Source organism: Delphinapterus leucas, chromosome 3, assembly GCF_059928025.1.
Source record: "Delphinapterus leucas isolate spDelLeu-1000000601 "Yukka" chromosome 3, BTC_Dleu_Yukka2, whole genome shotgun sequence".
Lineage (NCBI taxonomy): Eukaryota > Metazoa > Chordata > Mammalia > Artiodactyla > Monodontidae > Delphinapterus > Delphinapterus leucas.
The window spans coordinates 33,108,446-33,126,605 of NC_143131.1; the positions used below are offsets into that span (position 1 = coordinate 33,108,446).

The 18,160-nt window shown below is 42.4% G+C and overlaps 1 protein-coding gene and 1 pseudogene across 1 annotated transcript in view; one reads left to right on the forward strand and one right to left on the reverse strand.

The window, feature by feature from the left end:
- Window positions 1-9,297: 9,297 nt before the first annotated feature.
- On the reverse strand, window positions 9,298-10,448 carry LOC149749528 (protein PRRC2A pseudogene; annotated as a pseudogene).
- A 592-nt stretch (window positions 10,449-11,040) lies between these two features.
- Window positions 11,041-18,160, forward strand: part of LOC111187348 (pikachurin) — a 54,720-nt gene continuing 47,600 nt past the window's right edge. The window contains exon 1 of the mRNA XM_089908555.1: window positions 11,041-11,161. Within this exon, the coding sequence (XP_089764681.1) occupies window positions 11,041-11,161 (121 nt within the window). The remainder of the gene's footprint in view (window positions 11,162-18,160) is intronic.

The window sequence follows — 18,160 nt, forward strand, 5'->3', positions numbered from 1 at the left end:
TGATCCCTTAAAGCTTCAATCCCTCCTACCGTGAGCTTTCCTGATGTAATCCCTGGTCGAACTGATGGGAGTTGACACAAATTGAATTCTTGTGTACCAGTGTTGGGAGCCATTTGTAAACTGTAAATGAAAGTGTGCTCTCCAGTTGCCCCATCAGGGACAAATTGCTAGCTGAGTTTATCATTACCCCATTCTATCCATCTGTTTGTCATTTGGTTGGGTGGAACCAATTCATTAATAAAGAAATACGGCTGGAAGCTGCAGGTCAAATAATACATCTTTCTTTTTCTTTTTTCTTAACTGTGATTACTTAGTGGTTTTGGACTTCCTCTGCAATTCATTTTAGTATAGAGCAAATCCTGCATAACACCAAGTCTGTAAAATTGAGAGAGACTTGGAGGCCTTTCTGAGCATGAGGTTTTCTTTCACTCCTGTCGTATTTACCCTGGATAACTACGGGATCTTAAAGCAGGGTGCTTAACCTGCAGTCTGTGGATCCCCAAGGGGCTCATGGATGGAAGGCAAGGGGTCCCTGAACTTCGGTTGGACAAAAATTACGCTCTTAGTTTTACCGACTGAAATGTAATGTTTTCTTCAAATATGAATGTAAACTGCAGTGGCATTAGCAATTCCTGTGACTTTGTCACTATTAGAATCACAGATATGTTCTTATCCCATTACAATTGTTGCACATATCTCAAAATACCAGTTATGGTTATCACTACTATGAAATTATTAAATCCATTGCTAAGTATTGTTATTTAATGTGTTAATGAAGAAGTATGTATATTAATATATCATAATTTTTTATTGTTTTCATAATTGTTTCTAGTATAACTGGTTTCCTTTGTGATCCTATGCATTTTATGCATTTAAAAATATTATTCCAAGAAGGGATTCACAGATTTCCGCAGACTGTCAAAGTAGCACAAACAAGGTTAAAGACTGTTGTCTTAAACAGTTTTTTTTTTTGGCTGCGTTGGGTCTTCATTGCTGCGCGCACGCTTTCTCTAGTTGTGGCAAGCAGGGGCTACTCTTCATTGCGGTGCGCAGGCTTCTCATTGTGGTGGCTTCTCTTGTTGCGGAGCACTGGCTCTAGGCGTGTGGGCTTCAGTAGTTGTGGCACGCGGGCTCAGTAGTTGTGGTGCACGGGCTTATTTGCTCTGCAGCATGTGGGAGCTTCCCGGACCAGGGCTCGAACCCTTGTCCCCTGCATTGGCAGGTGGATTCTTAACCACTGTGCCACCAGGGAAGTCCAAGACTGTTGTCTTAGACCAGGGGCTGGCAAATTTTTCTGCAGGGTCAGGTAGTAAGTATTTTATGCTTTGCCAGCTATGTGGTCTTTTTCTCAACCATTGAGCTCTGCCATTGTAGCAGGAAAGCAGCCTAGACAATACCTAAACAAACAGTTGTGGTTGTGTTTCAATAAAACTTTATTTACAAAAACTGGCAGGCAGCTGAAGTTTGCTACCCGCTGGTTTAGGGCATTGTGTTATTGCTGACGTCTAAGTTTGAAGATATTTGAATTCAGCTCAATTCACCCTTTACTGGATACTTACTATGTGCATGCATTCATCCAAACATGTACATATTGAGTATCTTCCATGTGCAAAGCATGTGCAAGAGATTTCGGGGTGAATCAGCTATTGCCTCTGCTTGGACAGTCCAGTGGGGAATGCAGGTGAGCAGAGTCCAGAGCTGTGAGTGTTGCGGGCAGGGGTGGGGGCCAGGGGCCTAGAGGAACACAGCCTTGACATCTAACCCAGTTTTGAAGGAATCTGGGAAGGCTTCTTACAGGAACTAAGGAGGACATATCAGCAATAACCAGGCACAAGGGGAGGGAGGAAGCAGTGTGAAAAGGCTCAGGCCAGAAGAAGCTGCTCAAGCAGTGGCTTGGAGGCAAAAAGGAAATGTTCTTGGACTTGCCTAGAAGCCTGGAGCTCTGTGTAGTGAGAGATAAGGCTGGCTAGGTAAGCAAGGTTTGGAGCAGGAAAGCCTTTATAAAGGATCTCCTTTTGTCCTGACAGGAATAGGGAGCTATGGGAAGGGTTAAGCAGAAAAGGAATTGATAGTATTTGCATTTTGAAAGATCATGCAGACATTCCAAGGAGCATGGAAATGAATAAGACAATCAGCATGTTAATGCGCTCACAGCCTAGTAGGGAAGACAGAAATATAAAATTCCACTAGAAGGTGGTATATGCAGTGTAATGGTAGAATCAGATTTAAGCGGTAGGAGGACCCAGAGAAGAATCTTTTCGATTCTGTGTCTGAAATGATGCTTAGAAGGAATAACATGAAGGAAAGTATTGAAGGAAGGAGCCTCCAAATAATCCAAGGTCCTCCAGAAAACATTAAACCATGGAATGCTAGGTCCCATACTGAGGGAGGGAGGACACACATATCTCTGGTTGTACTGTAATTAGGCTTTTGGTCCCCTCCATCTCGGGCCTATAGAGTGGCCTCCACTGTCAAGGCCATTCGGATGTTCTGTGGATCCCCAAGAGGGCTGTTTTCTGCTCCAACGAGTTCCTCTCTCAGAAGTATTTTCTTAGCCGGATTTAACCATTCCTAGCCCAGTTTCCTAGTTAATGTCTGTAACGTGCTTGAATATCACTCCCCACCTCAGCTTGAACTTTCTAGAGAAGCGGTTCTCAGCCCCTGGGCTCATTAGAAGGTAAAGAAATCAGCTGAGGGGGTCCTGACCAACAGGCTTTCAAAAGTAAAATGAAACAGGAAAGAAAGTATCAGAAGGCATCACACGTAATAAAAATAAGAATTATTTCGTGAAACTTGTGTTTCAGCTGTGTGTGCGTATTTGTGGTGTGTACCAGGTCACAATGTTCGATGTATGTCTTATTGTGGATCATTCACAAATGTTGAAACACAGTGCTCTAGAGAGTGATGTATCCAGAGCATACTTGGAGTTTAACAGGCTGCATTTCCACTTTATGAACATTTATCTGTAAGTCATAAATTTGTCTTCATGGCTGAAAAAAATCTGTTTTCTTTATTCTCAGAGTTCTAGAGTTGGAAGCACCATCTAAGGTATTCTAGAAGAAAAACCCCTTGTCCAGTGTTTTTCAAATTATGGGTCCCAACACTTCAGTGGGTGGTGAAATCAGTTTAGTGGGTTCTTATCAGAATTTTTAAAAAAAGAAGAAAAGAAAGGAAAAGAAGAGAAAGAAGAGGAAATAGCAAAGTGAATAACATAGTAAGGATAAGTATCTTTTCTTGAAACTTTTCTTTCAGTTTTGTACTCACGTGTGAGTCATACACATATAGTATACATATATGAATAGGTATATTGGGTTGCTATACAAAAATGTATTTCCTACTGTGAGTTGAGGTCAGAGACATTGAGTGGAGTCCACCCTTCTTACTGTGTTCAGGAAGTAGCTGGTCACACTTCTGATGGATGGCTACCCAACCTCTGCTTCAAGACAGCTGCTGATGCAGAGCTCAGCCCTTTCGTGCAGTTGGCTTTGTTGTCAGCCATTCCTAATTGCCGTCAAAGGGTCTTCTTTATAACACACTGCCATTGGCTTGCCTGTAAGGAGCCATTGGGCCTCCTAGTCCGATATGGAAAACACAGAAGGCATCGTCACCATCTTCATTTGACCGTCTATCTCCTTTCTAACGACACTGGCATACGTTCAGTGTATCCTCTCTACCCCAAGCCAATCAATACCAGCCCTTTGAACTCTGCCTCAAGTGGAGTTGGGTCTAGAGCACGTCTGCCAAGTGATCAACCTAGAAAACCACTTTTTCCTAGGATATGGACACTAGGCCTTTTCAACAGCAGGTAGTCCAGAGGATTCACATTGAGTTTGTGATCAATGCCCCCTGCCTTCCCCATAGATCTTTGCCACACCAGGTTTTCTCTACCTTATTTCTATGCCATCAGCTTTTTAAAAAACCTAATATAAGATTTTACATTTATCATTTGAGTTGGCTTTGCCCTTGTGTTTCTGCACACGGAGGTCATTTTGACTTTTTATTCTGTCATGAATGTCTTGTGAGGTCACGTCCCAAGCAACTATGTGCATTTCCTAAAGTTCTTCTTTTTCAGATAGTTTGTTAGTGTATATAAATGGAACTGATTTTTTTTTGTATCTTGCAACTTTATTGAATTTGTTCATTAGTTCTAACAGTTTTGGGATGGAGTGTTTAAGGTTTTCTATATGTGATACCATGTCATCTGCAAACACAGACAATTTAAGTTCCTCCTTTCCAATTTGGATGGTGTTTATTTCCTTTTCTTGTGTAATTGCCCTGGCCAGGACTTCTAGTAGTAGGTTTCTTAGAAGTGGTCAGAGTGGGCACATTTGTTTACCCTTGTTCCTGATACTAGAAGAACATTTTTCGGCTTTTCACTGTTGAGTGCTAGCTGTGGGCTCGTCATATATGGCCTTTATTATGTTGAGGTAAATTCCTTCTATACCTAATTTGTTGAGAGTTTTTATCGTGAAGGGATGTGGAATTCTGTCAAATGCTTTTTCTGCATTTATTGAGATGGTCCTCTGGTTTTTTTCTTTCATTTTGTTAATGTGGTGTATCAGATTTATCGATTTGACTATGTTGCATCCCAGGGATGAATTCCACCTGATCATGTAAGATCATTTTAATGTGCTGTTGAATTTGGTTTGCTAGTATTTTTTCTATTTCTGTGAAAAATGCCATTGGAATTTTAATAGGGATTGCATTGAATATGTAGATTGCTTTGGATAATATGGACATTTTAACCACACCTTGAAGGTATCACCTACAATTTCTACTTATAGTTTTTTCAAGTTAAAAATTTAAAGTCACTTGCAAAGTTATCTGACTACAAAATCATTCTAGAATTTTATAATCTTCTTTTCACTCTTTTACAGTTGCCTTGCTTTCACTTAGTTCAAAGGCAATTATGTTTTAGTGGTTCAGCTTTACCAAGTCTTTCAAAACCATTAAACATAGCTATCACTTATATTTTTTACTCATATTCACTAGTTTATATAATATGGCATTAAATAACATAATTACAATAACAAACATGAAAGTCATAAATAAATTTAGAAATAAACACAATGGACTCTTGATAAGCCAACAGCTGAATTAGTGGGAACTAATGAGGATCATTGGTTAATCTAACAAACTGGTAGAGGCTGACAAGGAAAGCTTTGACTATGTGTGATATGCAGAGGTACTGTATATTCATTTACCTACTTACTTATGGCTAATGTTTTTATATATTATACCAATCTTTTATATAGGTTAATTGATCATTCATGTTAGGAACCCATATTATTTATTCTCTTTGGACATTCCACACTATATTTTACATGTAGTTGGTGCTTAATTTATCCACATTCATACATAGAGCTAATTCTGCACTCATCTCTTCTCCACCCAGAGATGCCCTATTCCTTTTCAGTTATCACAACTCAAATATATTTGAAATCTAACTTAAATTCTTCCTGGTCTCATATACGTTCCCCAGGATGCCAGTTCACATTGACCTGTTCAAATATGGCTCTTGAAATATGCAACTTTGCACTGGCTTCCTAATGGTCCTTAGATATATTATCTGCCAATTAGATTATAAATTCCCTGAGAATGGAATTGTGTTTATAGTTCCTTAGAGCCTCCCAGAATATAACTTCTGTGATGGATTCATGGTTGATAATCATTAATCACTTGCCAACTGAATAGCCCAAGGCAGTCACCTACTGGGTTTGATGGTACCAAGAAAAATGATTGTCCACTAAGGGTGAACTTGGCAATAGTTGAGGTGGTCAAAATGCCACAAGAAAGGGAAGAAAACAGAAAAATATACCACCCTGTGGTATTATGACTTTGGATAAATTATTTTCCTTCAGTGTCCACGTGGGTAGAATGAGAGAATGGACTAGACAGTGACTCTAAAAGTTTTGGGATCATGATTATCTTTGAGAATCTGATAAGAAGCTGAGGACGCTTTTCTTAGGCAAATGAAGTTCACACATAGAATCTTGCATGTAATTTCTGAGAGCCCTCAGACACTTAGACCAAACAATCTCTAAGATTCCTGATAACCAGGCTGGATGCTAATATTGCTTCCTCCCACCAAAATGAACCAGTGGGTGTTTTGATTACTTGAATCAGCTAACTGGGTTTTGAATAGTCACTGCTGACCGAATTGTATCTGTCCCACCTGAACTTCCCCACCCAACCACCTTCCAAAGGTGTCCTACTGACCTCCTGAGATACAGGATGCACAACCCAACCTATCCCACTACTTGGAAAAGTTTTTAAGAGCCTGCCCTACCGGTGGCTGCCCATCTTTACCTGGGATGGCTGCACTTTCTTAGGCTGCTTCTTCCCCTCTAGGCTTTTCCTGGTTGGGGAAATTGGGGGGCTAGTGTTGCTATGGTGATTTGACTGGCAACTTTGTAGTTAGGATGATTTTCTTTAGTGAAAAAAGATAAAGTTATTGTTTGAGGATGAACTAAGACAATGCTTTTGCCTGATTATCTCTCTCTCAACCTTGCCTTTGCACTTTTGTACCTCAAGAGACTCTAAAAACATTTAAATGCAAAACCCATGACAAAATCAGAGGCAAAATGTTAAAGGTTTTGGACTGGTATTCAATCTACATGAGCTTTCCTCTCTCACTGTATATAATGAAATTAAATGTTAATGATGTCAATCTCTTATTCGCTGAAAATGTAGCTTTCTTTCTTGCATTAAATGAGCAAATAGAAAATCATCTCTTTTTTTGTGGGGGATGGGAAGCTGTAATTTTTTACATGAAAATTGTTGCAGGTATTTGCAGGTAGCCCTGGGTAGACAGTGGCACATTCTGAGAGCAGTGACAGGTCCTTTCCTCTATAAATGCCACAAGGGAAACTTAGCAAAGGATAACAGGAGAGTTTTATCTAAAGATCATATCTTTCCTGACTTTACTGTTAGGCATCCCTGTGGCTTTCCTCTGTGAAGTGATTTTGTTCTAATTTGAGTTTGTAAATGTGTTTCCTTCCACTCACGAGGTTTTCTCTTTGATGACAAAGTTAGTTTACATGAGAAATCCATCTTTAGGGAAAGGATACCGAGAAAGAGAAATGAGCCCTGCATCCTACAGTGGACATGCTTGTGACCTCTGCTTCTCCAGACACATGAATTCTTGTGAGATATGGGCCCCATAAACTCCTCAGCAGCACGGTGAGCCCAAGGAAGCATCTTTTGCTGGGCTTAAGGACTCCATCTAGCTTTCAACAATTCTTGCTAATGAAAAACTAGAAGAGCACATATTAGAGAAATCTGTGTACCATCCAGGCGTCTCCTTTTAGCAAAATGAGTCTTTACCTCCTTGCCTATTAAGTTGTTCGTAAAGGGCAAACATCAGTATTTTTTGCTTCCTGCCTTCCTCTAAATATCTGTGAGCAGAGGGGTTTAACAATAGAAGAGCAGAGAGGTTGGTTGGGGAGCAAACTAAAAGATGGAGAATCTCCCAATCCCTAGCACCCCAATTTTTCATTCAGCATCAAGGATCTTCTTAATCTAATCTTCCCCCATCAACCCAAGTTGGTCTCACCATTTATCAGCTGTGTGACCTCAGGCAAGTTACTTACCCGTTCTGTGCCTTAATTTCCTCTTCAAAGAAATGGGGGGGTGTTTAATATTAGTATCTACTGTATAGAGTAATTGTGAGAAGTAAATGAGTTAAACTATTAGAACAATGCTTGATACGCATTGAAGAACATGATAAATGATAGCTATTATTAGTTATTAACAAAACCTCTCCACTCCAGTTAGGCCATTTGCACTGTCCCCCAGCCATGCACAAACATTCCTAAATTTCATTTTGTAGCTCTTATTACCTGGAAAGCTCTCCTTTCTCCCTCCAACTAGGAAGTCCATATAGAACAGCACTGGCCAATAGTAAATGCAAGCCTATATGAAATTTTAAGTTTTTTGATAGGGGTATTTAAAGGGTAGTAAGAAACAAGTGAAATTAATATCAATAATAAGTATTTTTAACTCACTGAATCCAACATATCATCATTTCAACATGTAATCAATATAAATATTAATATTTTACACTTAAAAAAAATCCATCATACACTTTACACTCACAGCACATTCCAATTCAGACAAGCTGCATTTCAAGTACTGACTAGCCACGTGCGCTAGTGCTACTGCATTGAAGCTCATGGGTATAGAGTGAGCAGGTGGCCAAGGGTTGCCTGCCAGCTCTGTGAGGTGGGTACATCCCTTACATAATGGCTAATCCATGCTGAGCATTTACAGTGTGATGCTGTTACCGAACCAAACTTGGGTCTGCTTGCCTGAGTGCAGTAAAGCCGATCTACTGACACCAGATTGTGGTGAAGGAAAGTACAGCGTTTATTGCGGGGCACCAAGCAAGGAGTCCAGGTAGCTAGTGCTTAAAAGACCCGAACTCCCCGAAGGCTTTCAGGGAAAGGTTTTTAAAGGCATAATGGAAGGGGGTTGTGGGGTGTGTGATCAGCTCGTGGACACTCCTCTGATTGGTTGGTGGTGAGATAATCGTGAGTCAATATCATCAACCTTCTGGTTCCAACCGGTCTGGGCTGTATGTGCCTGTGAGCAGCAGACAGTTACCTCCTTCCACCCGGTGAGTGTTTCAGTTTCTGCAAAACAGCTCAAAAGATGTGGCTCAGAATATTATCTATAGCCCTTGAGGAGGAACTAAAGGTCCTTGACTTTGTTAAATGGCTAAACTATTATTATTTTATCTTGTTTGACGTTATTTTTTCCTTTCTGCACTTTCTCACTTTTCTGATTAAATTCTTTGACTAAAGTTTTTCTACAGGCAAAAGGCAGGCTGAGGACATTGGGAAGAGGGAGCTCCTGTTCTGGGAGGGCCCCATAGGGTCCTGCTCATTTACATTGACAGGCACTGTGCTGGGATACAGAATTAATTTCTCCTTTATGACAGCCCTCTTAAGTAGGTACTTTTATCACCCCATTTTACGGATGAGAAACTAGAGACTTAAAGAGGTGAAATAGCAGCCAGTGAGCAATAGAGGCAGGATTTGAACAGCTCAGCCCAGATCCAGAGTTTGTTCTCTTACCCCCTGTATGCTGTCCCCCAGATGGAAGCTGGACTTTTTTTTTTTTTAATCCTTTTATTATTCTTTTTTAACAAACGGCCCCAGGGGTAGGGGACCAGGGGAGGGGGGAGGAGGGGAAGCAAGGCCCCAGCCCCGCAACCCTTCCCCACCCACCCCTTTCCCCCTTATATATTTATAATCTATATACAAGCCCCAGGAGGTGGGGGCAAAGGGCGCTCCCTCAGCGGGGTGGGGGCAATCCAGGCTCCTGTGCCCTTCGGGACGGCCCTTCTCGAGAAGGGGGTCCCGTCCGCTCCCAGGGCTTCGGCGTCCAGCGCAGGGCATCCGGTGGGGAGGCCTGCTGGTAGAGGTCGATGCGCTGGCTGCGGAAGACTCCACTGTAGGTGGAAGGTGGGACCTTGAGATGGGAATTGAGGCCAGAGAAAGACCTTCCAGCTGGAGGAGTACGTGATGACCCAGGTCCCCCAAGGTTGCTGTTCAGTTTTCGATAATCCTGGAATGGCTTTAGTTCTACTGGGTGCAGCTCTGCTCGCCCCAACCTAGGGCCGAAGGGCCTGGCAGGTGAAGGCAGCACCCGCATAGCAGGAGCAGGCGGGGGCCGCACAGCCAGGCTGGGGGGCCGCAGAGCAGGGCCCACAGGTAACAGAGAAAGGGGGGGTCAGGCAGGAGGCGGCGCTGGTGGCAGGGAGCCGCAATTCACCACAGGCAGCTGTGGGTCCACCGTGGGGGGAAGCATCTGCTGGGCAGGGGCCCCGTAGGGGAGGAAGCCACTTTGGCCGCCAGGTTGCAGAGGAGGAGAATAAAGATCTGAGGGGGAAGGCAGATCCTGTCGCACCTGAAGCAAGGGTAGGTCTGGCAAAGGGCTGGGGCAGAAAGCTGGAGGGTGGAGGAAGGAAGGTGGAAGGTAGAGAACTCCTCCAGCTAGCAACTTCCCCGGCTCTGTTGCTTGCAGTGTGGAGAAATCCAGAAATTGGCCCTTGACAGCTACCCCAGAGGGCAGTGCCGAGGGTCGGGCTGGGCCTGGGAGGAGGTACGGGGCTGTGATCTGCAAGGGTGCAATGAGGGTGTCCCAGGGCAGAAACCTCCGTCGTTGGGGTATAGCTGAGGGGCTGTGGCTCCCCCTGAAACCTGAGAAATGGGAGGCCCAGGGCTGCCATAGAAGACCTCAGGGTACAAGCATTGGCCTGATGAGCTGGTCTCTGGGCCACAGTGCCCGGAACCCAGGTGCTTGGATTGTGGCTCAGCTGAGGCAGAAACACTGGGGAATAACTCCCAGTCTCGGGTGATGGGAATGGCTTCAGTGACTGATACCATTAGCTCCTTCTCTGCTTTTAAACTGTCTCCCACCACTAGGCACAAGTCCGAGTCCATGTGAACATTTGGCAAGTTGGCACACTTGTAGTTTTGTGAAGAGTAAGAATGGCTGTGCTACAGAATCTTGTTGGGTTTTCCCATGGCAGTTCACGCAATTAGTCACCCTAGAACATTTATATTTGTTTATTTTGTGAACAGATTGTGAATAGATGGAATCTGTGCTCTCCTGACCCCTGGGAATGGGAACTATCAGGGGAAGGCTTGTTTACGAAACATCTGGAAGACAGAGTCCCTGAAACCGAATTCCTACTTGGGGATCTTTTTACCACAGTCAAGGCCATGCAAGGAAAAGCGGGTGATCTTTAAACAGTGCTTAAAACTGGCCCTAAAAAGGATCTACTTTCTTTTATTGGCAAGGGCTTAAAAATCATGACCTGGCATTTCAAATCCAGATCACTTTTAGATGGGAAATGTTCACTCATTTTGATAAGTCTTGCTTGCAGAAGTCAAACGCTGTTAGTTTACATAGCCAGCAAGCTTTCCTTCCCTCTGCTGTAACTGAACTACTGCTTCTCATTCTGTTTTGTTTTTTAATCAACAAAGGCCAGATTTTGACAAGAGTTGGACCTTAATCCAAGAGCAGCTCCAGATGGATTCCATGGTCATCAAGGGCCTCGATCCGGACACCAGCTACCAGTTTGCCGTGAGGGCCGTGAACCCCCACGGTCTCAGCCCCCGTAGTCAGCCCAGTGACACCATCCGAACCGCCCGTGAGTACTGCGGTCCTTCTGAAGGACAGACAGAAGTAGCTGCGTTGCTGGGATTGCCTCCTGAGGACCCACTTGACGGAGGTTGCTTAGCGCCCCGCAAAAGGGCAGTCTGGAAGGGGGTGTCCTCAGCCTTTCCTGCTGTGGTTTTCCCGGGTCTTTGGAAGTTAGAGGCCCTCCACAGGGCCAGGCTGCTTCTTTGTACAGGAGGTCAGCAGAAGGCTTATTTTTGCATTATCCTTAGGGAGTTTGAGGTCAGTTTTCTTTCATGGGTACAAAACAGATCACATACCAAGGTGATGTGCAGCCCCTGCCCCTTTCCATCTTTTGGACAAAATGGGTTCAGCTTAGAGTCATAGGAGAAAAAATGCTGCTCCCAGACCCTTCAGGGTTATTCTTCACCGGGAAATCAAGGACGCTCAAGTAAAATCAACCCCTCTGAAGGATGGTGAAGGAGAATCCAAGTTGCTAGCACGCCGATATGTAGCTGGGGGTCTGTAGCATAGGCTCTGTCATAGTGCCTCTCCTGGGGGCCTTGGGGAAGCTTGGGCCAGTTCATCAAACCATCTGGAATCTTGTGAAAAGTCAGATTCAGATTATGGTCTGGGGTTTAAGAAGTTCCCACATGATTCAAGAACTATATTTCGATTGCTTACTCCACCTTGCCAATCTGGCTTAGAAACCTTTGTCTTTTGGAAGCGGGAGGTACATGTACACAAACCTAGAACCCAGTGTCGTGGGGAGGTCTCAGAACTGAACTGTTGACACTTCTTTTGTTTGAAAACTGTAATCTTTTCAATTTTGCCAGTAAATTCCTCCAGGTTCTTGTGCCTGAAGAGCCCCACTACCATCCCTGGGTCTCTTCAGCCAGGAAAGGAGCTCTCAGAAAAGAAGCCTACTTAGCACTGCCAGAGGCTTGCCTTGGCCAGGACAGAGCCCTGCGTTCATTGGTTAGCTGATCCTTCTAAACTCCTCCCCTCTGCTTCACAGCAGCCCTACAGCTGACTTCCCTGCCCACCTGCTATTTCCAGGGGTGGAGATTCACCAAGTTCCCTAAGTCCTAGGAATTTTGGCTCTTCTAAAACCAGCCCTTACCCTAACCTTGAATGTTAGGACTCCATCCTTCAAATTGAATTGTTGCGGAATATGGGGATGTAGTGAGTCCACACCCTACACACACACACACACACACACACACACACACACACACACACACACACACACACACACCCCTACATACGCAGTAACTACCATCACCCAACAATTGTTTCACCGCTCTTCCTTAGAAGTTAGAAGCTACAACTCCCCATTCATGCGGCAAGGGATGAAACTCCTTCTTTCTAGAAGAAATGTTAACAATTTTATTTCAGATCAAAGGAGGGCCACCTTCCACTCTTGCTGGATGAGATCTACTCTGTAATCTTTGGTTAAGCTTTGTGATGCATGGCCAAAAAATGGGGCAACAGTAGCTGAGGCAGGCCTCAGGATCTGACTGTGTTTTGAAACACGTAGTTTGTTTTTTGTATTATAAACCGAGCAGGCACTGTGTGCTGTGTGCCTACCCACCCTTCCCCAGCACTGAACTCCTCCACTCCCATTTTGTGAGCCGCCCCATGTTCACTTCTTTCCTTCTATCCCCTAGTATCTCCTTCTCCACAGAGGCAAGAAAGTGCAAAAAGGATGAGCTCTAACACCTCAGCCGGCCCTGGACGTAGATGTGGAGACTGGAGTCAGGGGAGGGGGCGTGGAGGGGCATCTCTTGAACTTTTTCTTTTTAAACTGAAACACTAGTCTGGTCTTGGAGTTTCTGATAATTATTTCCCCTTTGGTAGATGCCAGCTCTGTGAATTAAGTGGGATAAGGTATGTGGAAGTGCTTTACAGATATGTAACATGTTGTTACAGTTGCCTCCTTTGTGAAGTAAAATTTATCCTTTCAAAGTAATTGTGTGCAGGGGATGTGGCTGGTTCAGTGAAAACTCTCGATTATGAAATATTCCTCAGTAAGTCAAATTTAACTGTTTATATATATATGGTGACTCAAATCAGGGTAACAGAAATAGAATTTATTAGATAGCCTGTTTTATGAATATATAAGAATGTGCTGTCATTGGTATTTCAATTGTGACTTTTTTGGTCATGATCATTTCTAATGTTTTAGAAAAACCTGTATTCTGGCAAATTCATACTTCTTATTCTGCTCTTTGTCTAGACTATTATTTTACCTCCAAACCCCACTTTTCCGTGTATAAAAATGCCTAATTACCAAATAGCCCTTATTGGAATTATAATAAATTCTGAACATCAGAGCTACCGTTGGGAAAGGCTCCTATGAGCCGGCCGCATCTCAAGCACTTACCTGGGAAACCCCATATTAATCCTTACAAAAACCCTGTGCCAGAGGAATAGTATCCCTTTTTCATAGTATCCTTTTTTTAAAAAAATAGATTTTTAAAAATTGAGTCTTTGAAAAATTATATATTTTCCCAAGAATAATCATTGTAAAGGCAGGATTTGAACTTGGGTTTGGCTGACTGCTAAACCACTTCCCTGAGTGAGGTTCAAGTTAAAGAATGTTCTTCTTCTAGTGCGAAATGGCATGAGAAAGGTAAGGTTCGCAGTTAAATAAAGTACAGGGGACAGTCCTTGTAGAATCTATGGACCAAGGAAGTTCTGACAGCACAGAACAAGAATTTTAAGAATTTTTTTTCTTTTAAAACCTGTAAGGCGTATTGCACATACCAAAAGGTGAGTAAAACATACTTACAGGTCTGAAATGCTACCAGCAAGCATCAGTATAGCCCTGGTAGTTTACAGCTGGTAGCCCTTGTGATTGGTTAGACCCAAGCCAAGAAGTTGTTAAATATTTTGAACACTTCCTGAAGGAATTTGTGAGATGAGTATTTCTACATGTTGGGCTCCCCCTTTCTCATAATTCTTACTCCTCCCAACCTCCGGGTCCTTCCTTCATGGATGTTTTGTGGGTTGATGCTCCCTGAACCGTGAACCTCAGGACAGTTGTCAAATGCACTACCAAGGTGCAGCGGGCTCGATGGGAACCCTTGGATCGCACCCCAGACACTGCCACTTGCTGAGCTCCTCTGTCACCTATTTTAGACTTGCATCCACCTCCTTTCATAAAAAATATAAGACATCACCTCTAGTTACTCACAGAGCATTGACTTCCCCTGGACCTATTAGCGCCCGACCCTGTTAGCATACTTCGGGTGCTCTGTGTCTGTAGTTACTGAAAGCCAGGGCCCAGCGTTTTCCTTAATTGGTGCTCAGCCTGAGTGAGGAAGAGGGTTTTGATGGAGGGTTTTGATGGCTTCGCCGGGGAATCGTGAGGTGTGTTCAATGTCCACATCTTAGCTCAGCTCCATAACCTTACAGGTAGAAAGGGAAGGAAAAATTAAGATGTTTTAGTGTCCAGATCCTCTGCTGAGAACTACATCATTTCAGACCTTGACTAATAAAGACGCTACCCTGTATTGACTCCCATCCTCTCAGCAGAGATTTTCCACACATGTCAGCACCTCTTCTCTTCCTCTAAGGAAATACAAGAAAGACAAAGATCACGATTCCTCATTCTTTACCCCATTCTACTCTACTTTTTTTCTTCCAGAAAGAAATGCCAACAACATTATAATTTGCCTATTATTCCATGGCATTCTATTTTCCCTTGGTTGATCTTATAAATTAGCCAATCAGAACGGGACTGGTGGAGCCTCACGAACACAGGGGCACATATGTGGCTTTGTAGTAAGACACGTATTCACCCCGTCTGGTGGTCACTTATCCTCTGGGATCCAAGCTTATCTTGATCAAGAAGGATGGAACAAGTAATAAGGAATATGAATTGTAAATAATAGAAATGGCAGAAGTCATGTGTTTTCTTTCTTTTTCCCAAAAACAAATGAAATGAAATGAAAAATCACTCATATGTGTAACCCACTCTAGGATTATATAACCTTCCCTGGGTATGGAACTTGGTCCTACACCCTAAAGCATTTAATTTCTCGTGTTCTAGCCTCATGATATAAGCAGAGAAAGAACCAGTAAGTTTTTCACTGAAGTGAAATTGGTATCCTCAGGGAAGTCCCCAGTAGAAGGTGTTCTTTTGTTCCCAGCAAAAGTCATTTTGCTCCTTTCTGCCTGAGGGCTTTTGTACCTGCTGTTTCCTCTACTTGGAACTCTCTCTCCCCAATCTTTCTATGTCCCTATGACCTCCCTCCCTTTCTTCTTTTATATCATAGCTCAGATGTCACTTCCCCAGACAGGCTCCCCTAAACTTCACACAGTGTCTCCTCAGCCCGTTCCCAGCTTTGCTATGGCCCTTTCACTGCCTGAAACTCTTTACTTATCTGTCTCCCCTCTTCAGTATAAGCTCCATACTGGAGTTGGATCGACTCATTCAAGGTTGTGTTCCTAACACCCTGTACAAAGTAGCCTCTCAATAAAATATTGATTGAGTACATGAATGACTGAATGCGACTTCACAAGCCAAGAACCTGTGACTACTTTGGTGGCTGGATAACTTTCTACTGCTACTGTCTGGGAAATTTGAAGAGAAGATGTGAGGAGAAAGTTGGTCTAGAGACCCACCAGGCCAAAATTAGGTTTGCCCATTGGCAAGGTTTATAGGCAAAGTCGAGCTCCCAGAATTGCAATGAGACACAAGTAAGAACAAATCAGAGTGAAAGAGAGAGGGAAGAAGGAAGGAAGGAAGGAAGGAAGGAAAGGAGGGAGGGAGGGAAGGAGAAAGCAAACACAGGGAGTTTAAGTTCAAGGCAGTTAGGATGGAAAAGAGGCCTTTGAGAGAGATTTCAGTGATCAATAGAGTTCCATTTGCTAATAAGGAGGTTGAGGAAGGGAAAGACATTTCCCAACTCTTTCGAATCAAGCCCTTATTTTACCACTGTGTTTTTTTTTTAATTTTTCCATTATGAATTATGATCATTTTTATAATTGAAAAGATGATGGATCTGAAGATTTAGGAAGGTGGTTAAGGATATTATTACACTGATATTTTCCATTTTCCTATTAGCAGTAAATTTTTGAAACCCTTATTTCTTTTTGAATTTTATTTTTTTTTATACAGCAGGTCCTTATTAGTCATCAATTTTATACACATCAGTGTGTACATGTCAATCCCAATTGCCCAATTCATCACACCACCACCACCACCCACAGCCGCTTTCCCCCTTGGTGTCCATAGGTTTGTTCTCTATATCTGTGTCTCAATTTCTGCCCTGCAAAACGGTTCATCTGTACCATTTTTCTAGGTTCCACATATATGCGTTAATATACGATATTTGTTTTTCTCTTTCTGACTTAATTCACTCTGTATGACAGTCTCTAGATCCATCCACATCTCTACAAATGATCCAATTTTGTTTCTTTTTATGGCTGAGGAATATTCCATTGTATATATGTACCACATCTTCTTTATCCATTCGTCTGTCGATGGGCATTTAGGTTGCTTCCATGACCTGGCTATTGTAAATAGTGCTGCAATGAAAATTAGGGTGCATGTGTCTTTTTGAATTATGGTTTTCTCTGGGTATATGCCCAGTAGTGGGATTGCTGGATCATATGGTAGTTCTATTTTTAGTTTTTTAAGGAACCTGCATACTGTTCTCCATAGTGGCTGTAACAATTTACATTCCCACCAACAGTGCAAGAGGGTTCCCTTTTCTCCACACCCTCTCCAGCATTTGTTGTTTGTAGATTTTCTGATGATGCCCATTCTAACCAGTGTGAACTGATACCTCATTGTAGTTTTGATTTGCATTTCTCTAATAATTAGTGATGTTGAGCAGCTTTTCATGTGCTTCTTGGCCATCTGTATGTCTTCTTTGGAGAAATGTCTATTTAGGTCTTCTGCCAATTTTTTGATTGGGTTGTTTGCTTTTTTAATATTGAGCTGCATGAGCTGTTTATATATTTTGGTGATGAATCCTTTGTCCATTGATTCATTTGCAAATATTTTCTCCCATTCTGAGGGTTGTCTTTTTGTCTTGTTTGTAGTTTCCTTTGCTTTGCAAAAGCTTTTACATTTCATTAGGTCCCATTTGTTTATTTTTGTTTTTATTTCCACTACTCTAGTAGGTGGATCAAAAAAGATCTTGCTGTGATTTATGTCAAAGAGTGTTCTTTCTCTGTTTTCCTCTAAGAGTTTTATAGTGTCCGGGCTTACATTTAGGTCTCTAATCCATTTTGAGTTTATTTTTGTGTATGGTGTTAGGGAGTGTTCTAATTTCATTCTTTTACATGTAGCTGTCTAGTTTTCCCAGCACCACTTATTGAAGAGACTGTCTTTTCTCCATTGTATATCTTTGCTTCCTTTGTCATAGATTAGTTGACCATAGGTGCATGGGTTTATCTCTGGGCTTTCTATCCTGTTCCATTGATCTATATTTCTGTTTTTGTGCCAGTACCATATTGTCTTGATTACTGTAGCTTTGTAGTATAGTCTGAAGTCAGGTAGTCTGATTACTCCAGCTCCGTATTTTTTCCCTCAAGACTGCTTTGACTCTTTGGGGTCTTTTGTGTCGCCATACAAATTTTAAGATTTTTTGTTCCAGTTCTGTAACAAAAATGCCATTGTTAATTTGATAGGGATTACATTGAATCTGTAGATTGCTTTGGGTAGTATAGTCATTTTCACAATATTGATTCTTCCAATCCAAGAACATGGTATATCTCTCCTTCTGTTTGTATCATCTTTAATTTCTTTCATCAGTGTCTTATAGTTTTCTGCATACAGGTCTTTTGTCTCCCTAGGTAGGTTTATTCCTAGGTATTTTCTTCTTTTTGTTGCAATGGTAAATGTACTCCTGTGTTCTTTCTTGATCATTAGAATAAACTTTAACATTTCCATGCTAAGTTAGAGTACATTTTCCCTCTGGTCCTCATGACTCTAATTATGGTCTCAGATCCTTAGAGATTGTGTAGGAAGGTGTGAGAGGTGTTTGGTTGGGGTTTGCTCTTTGACATACTC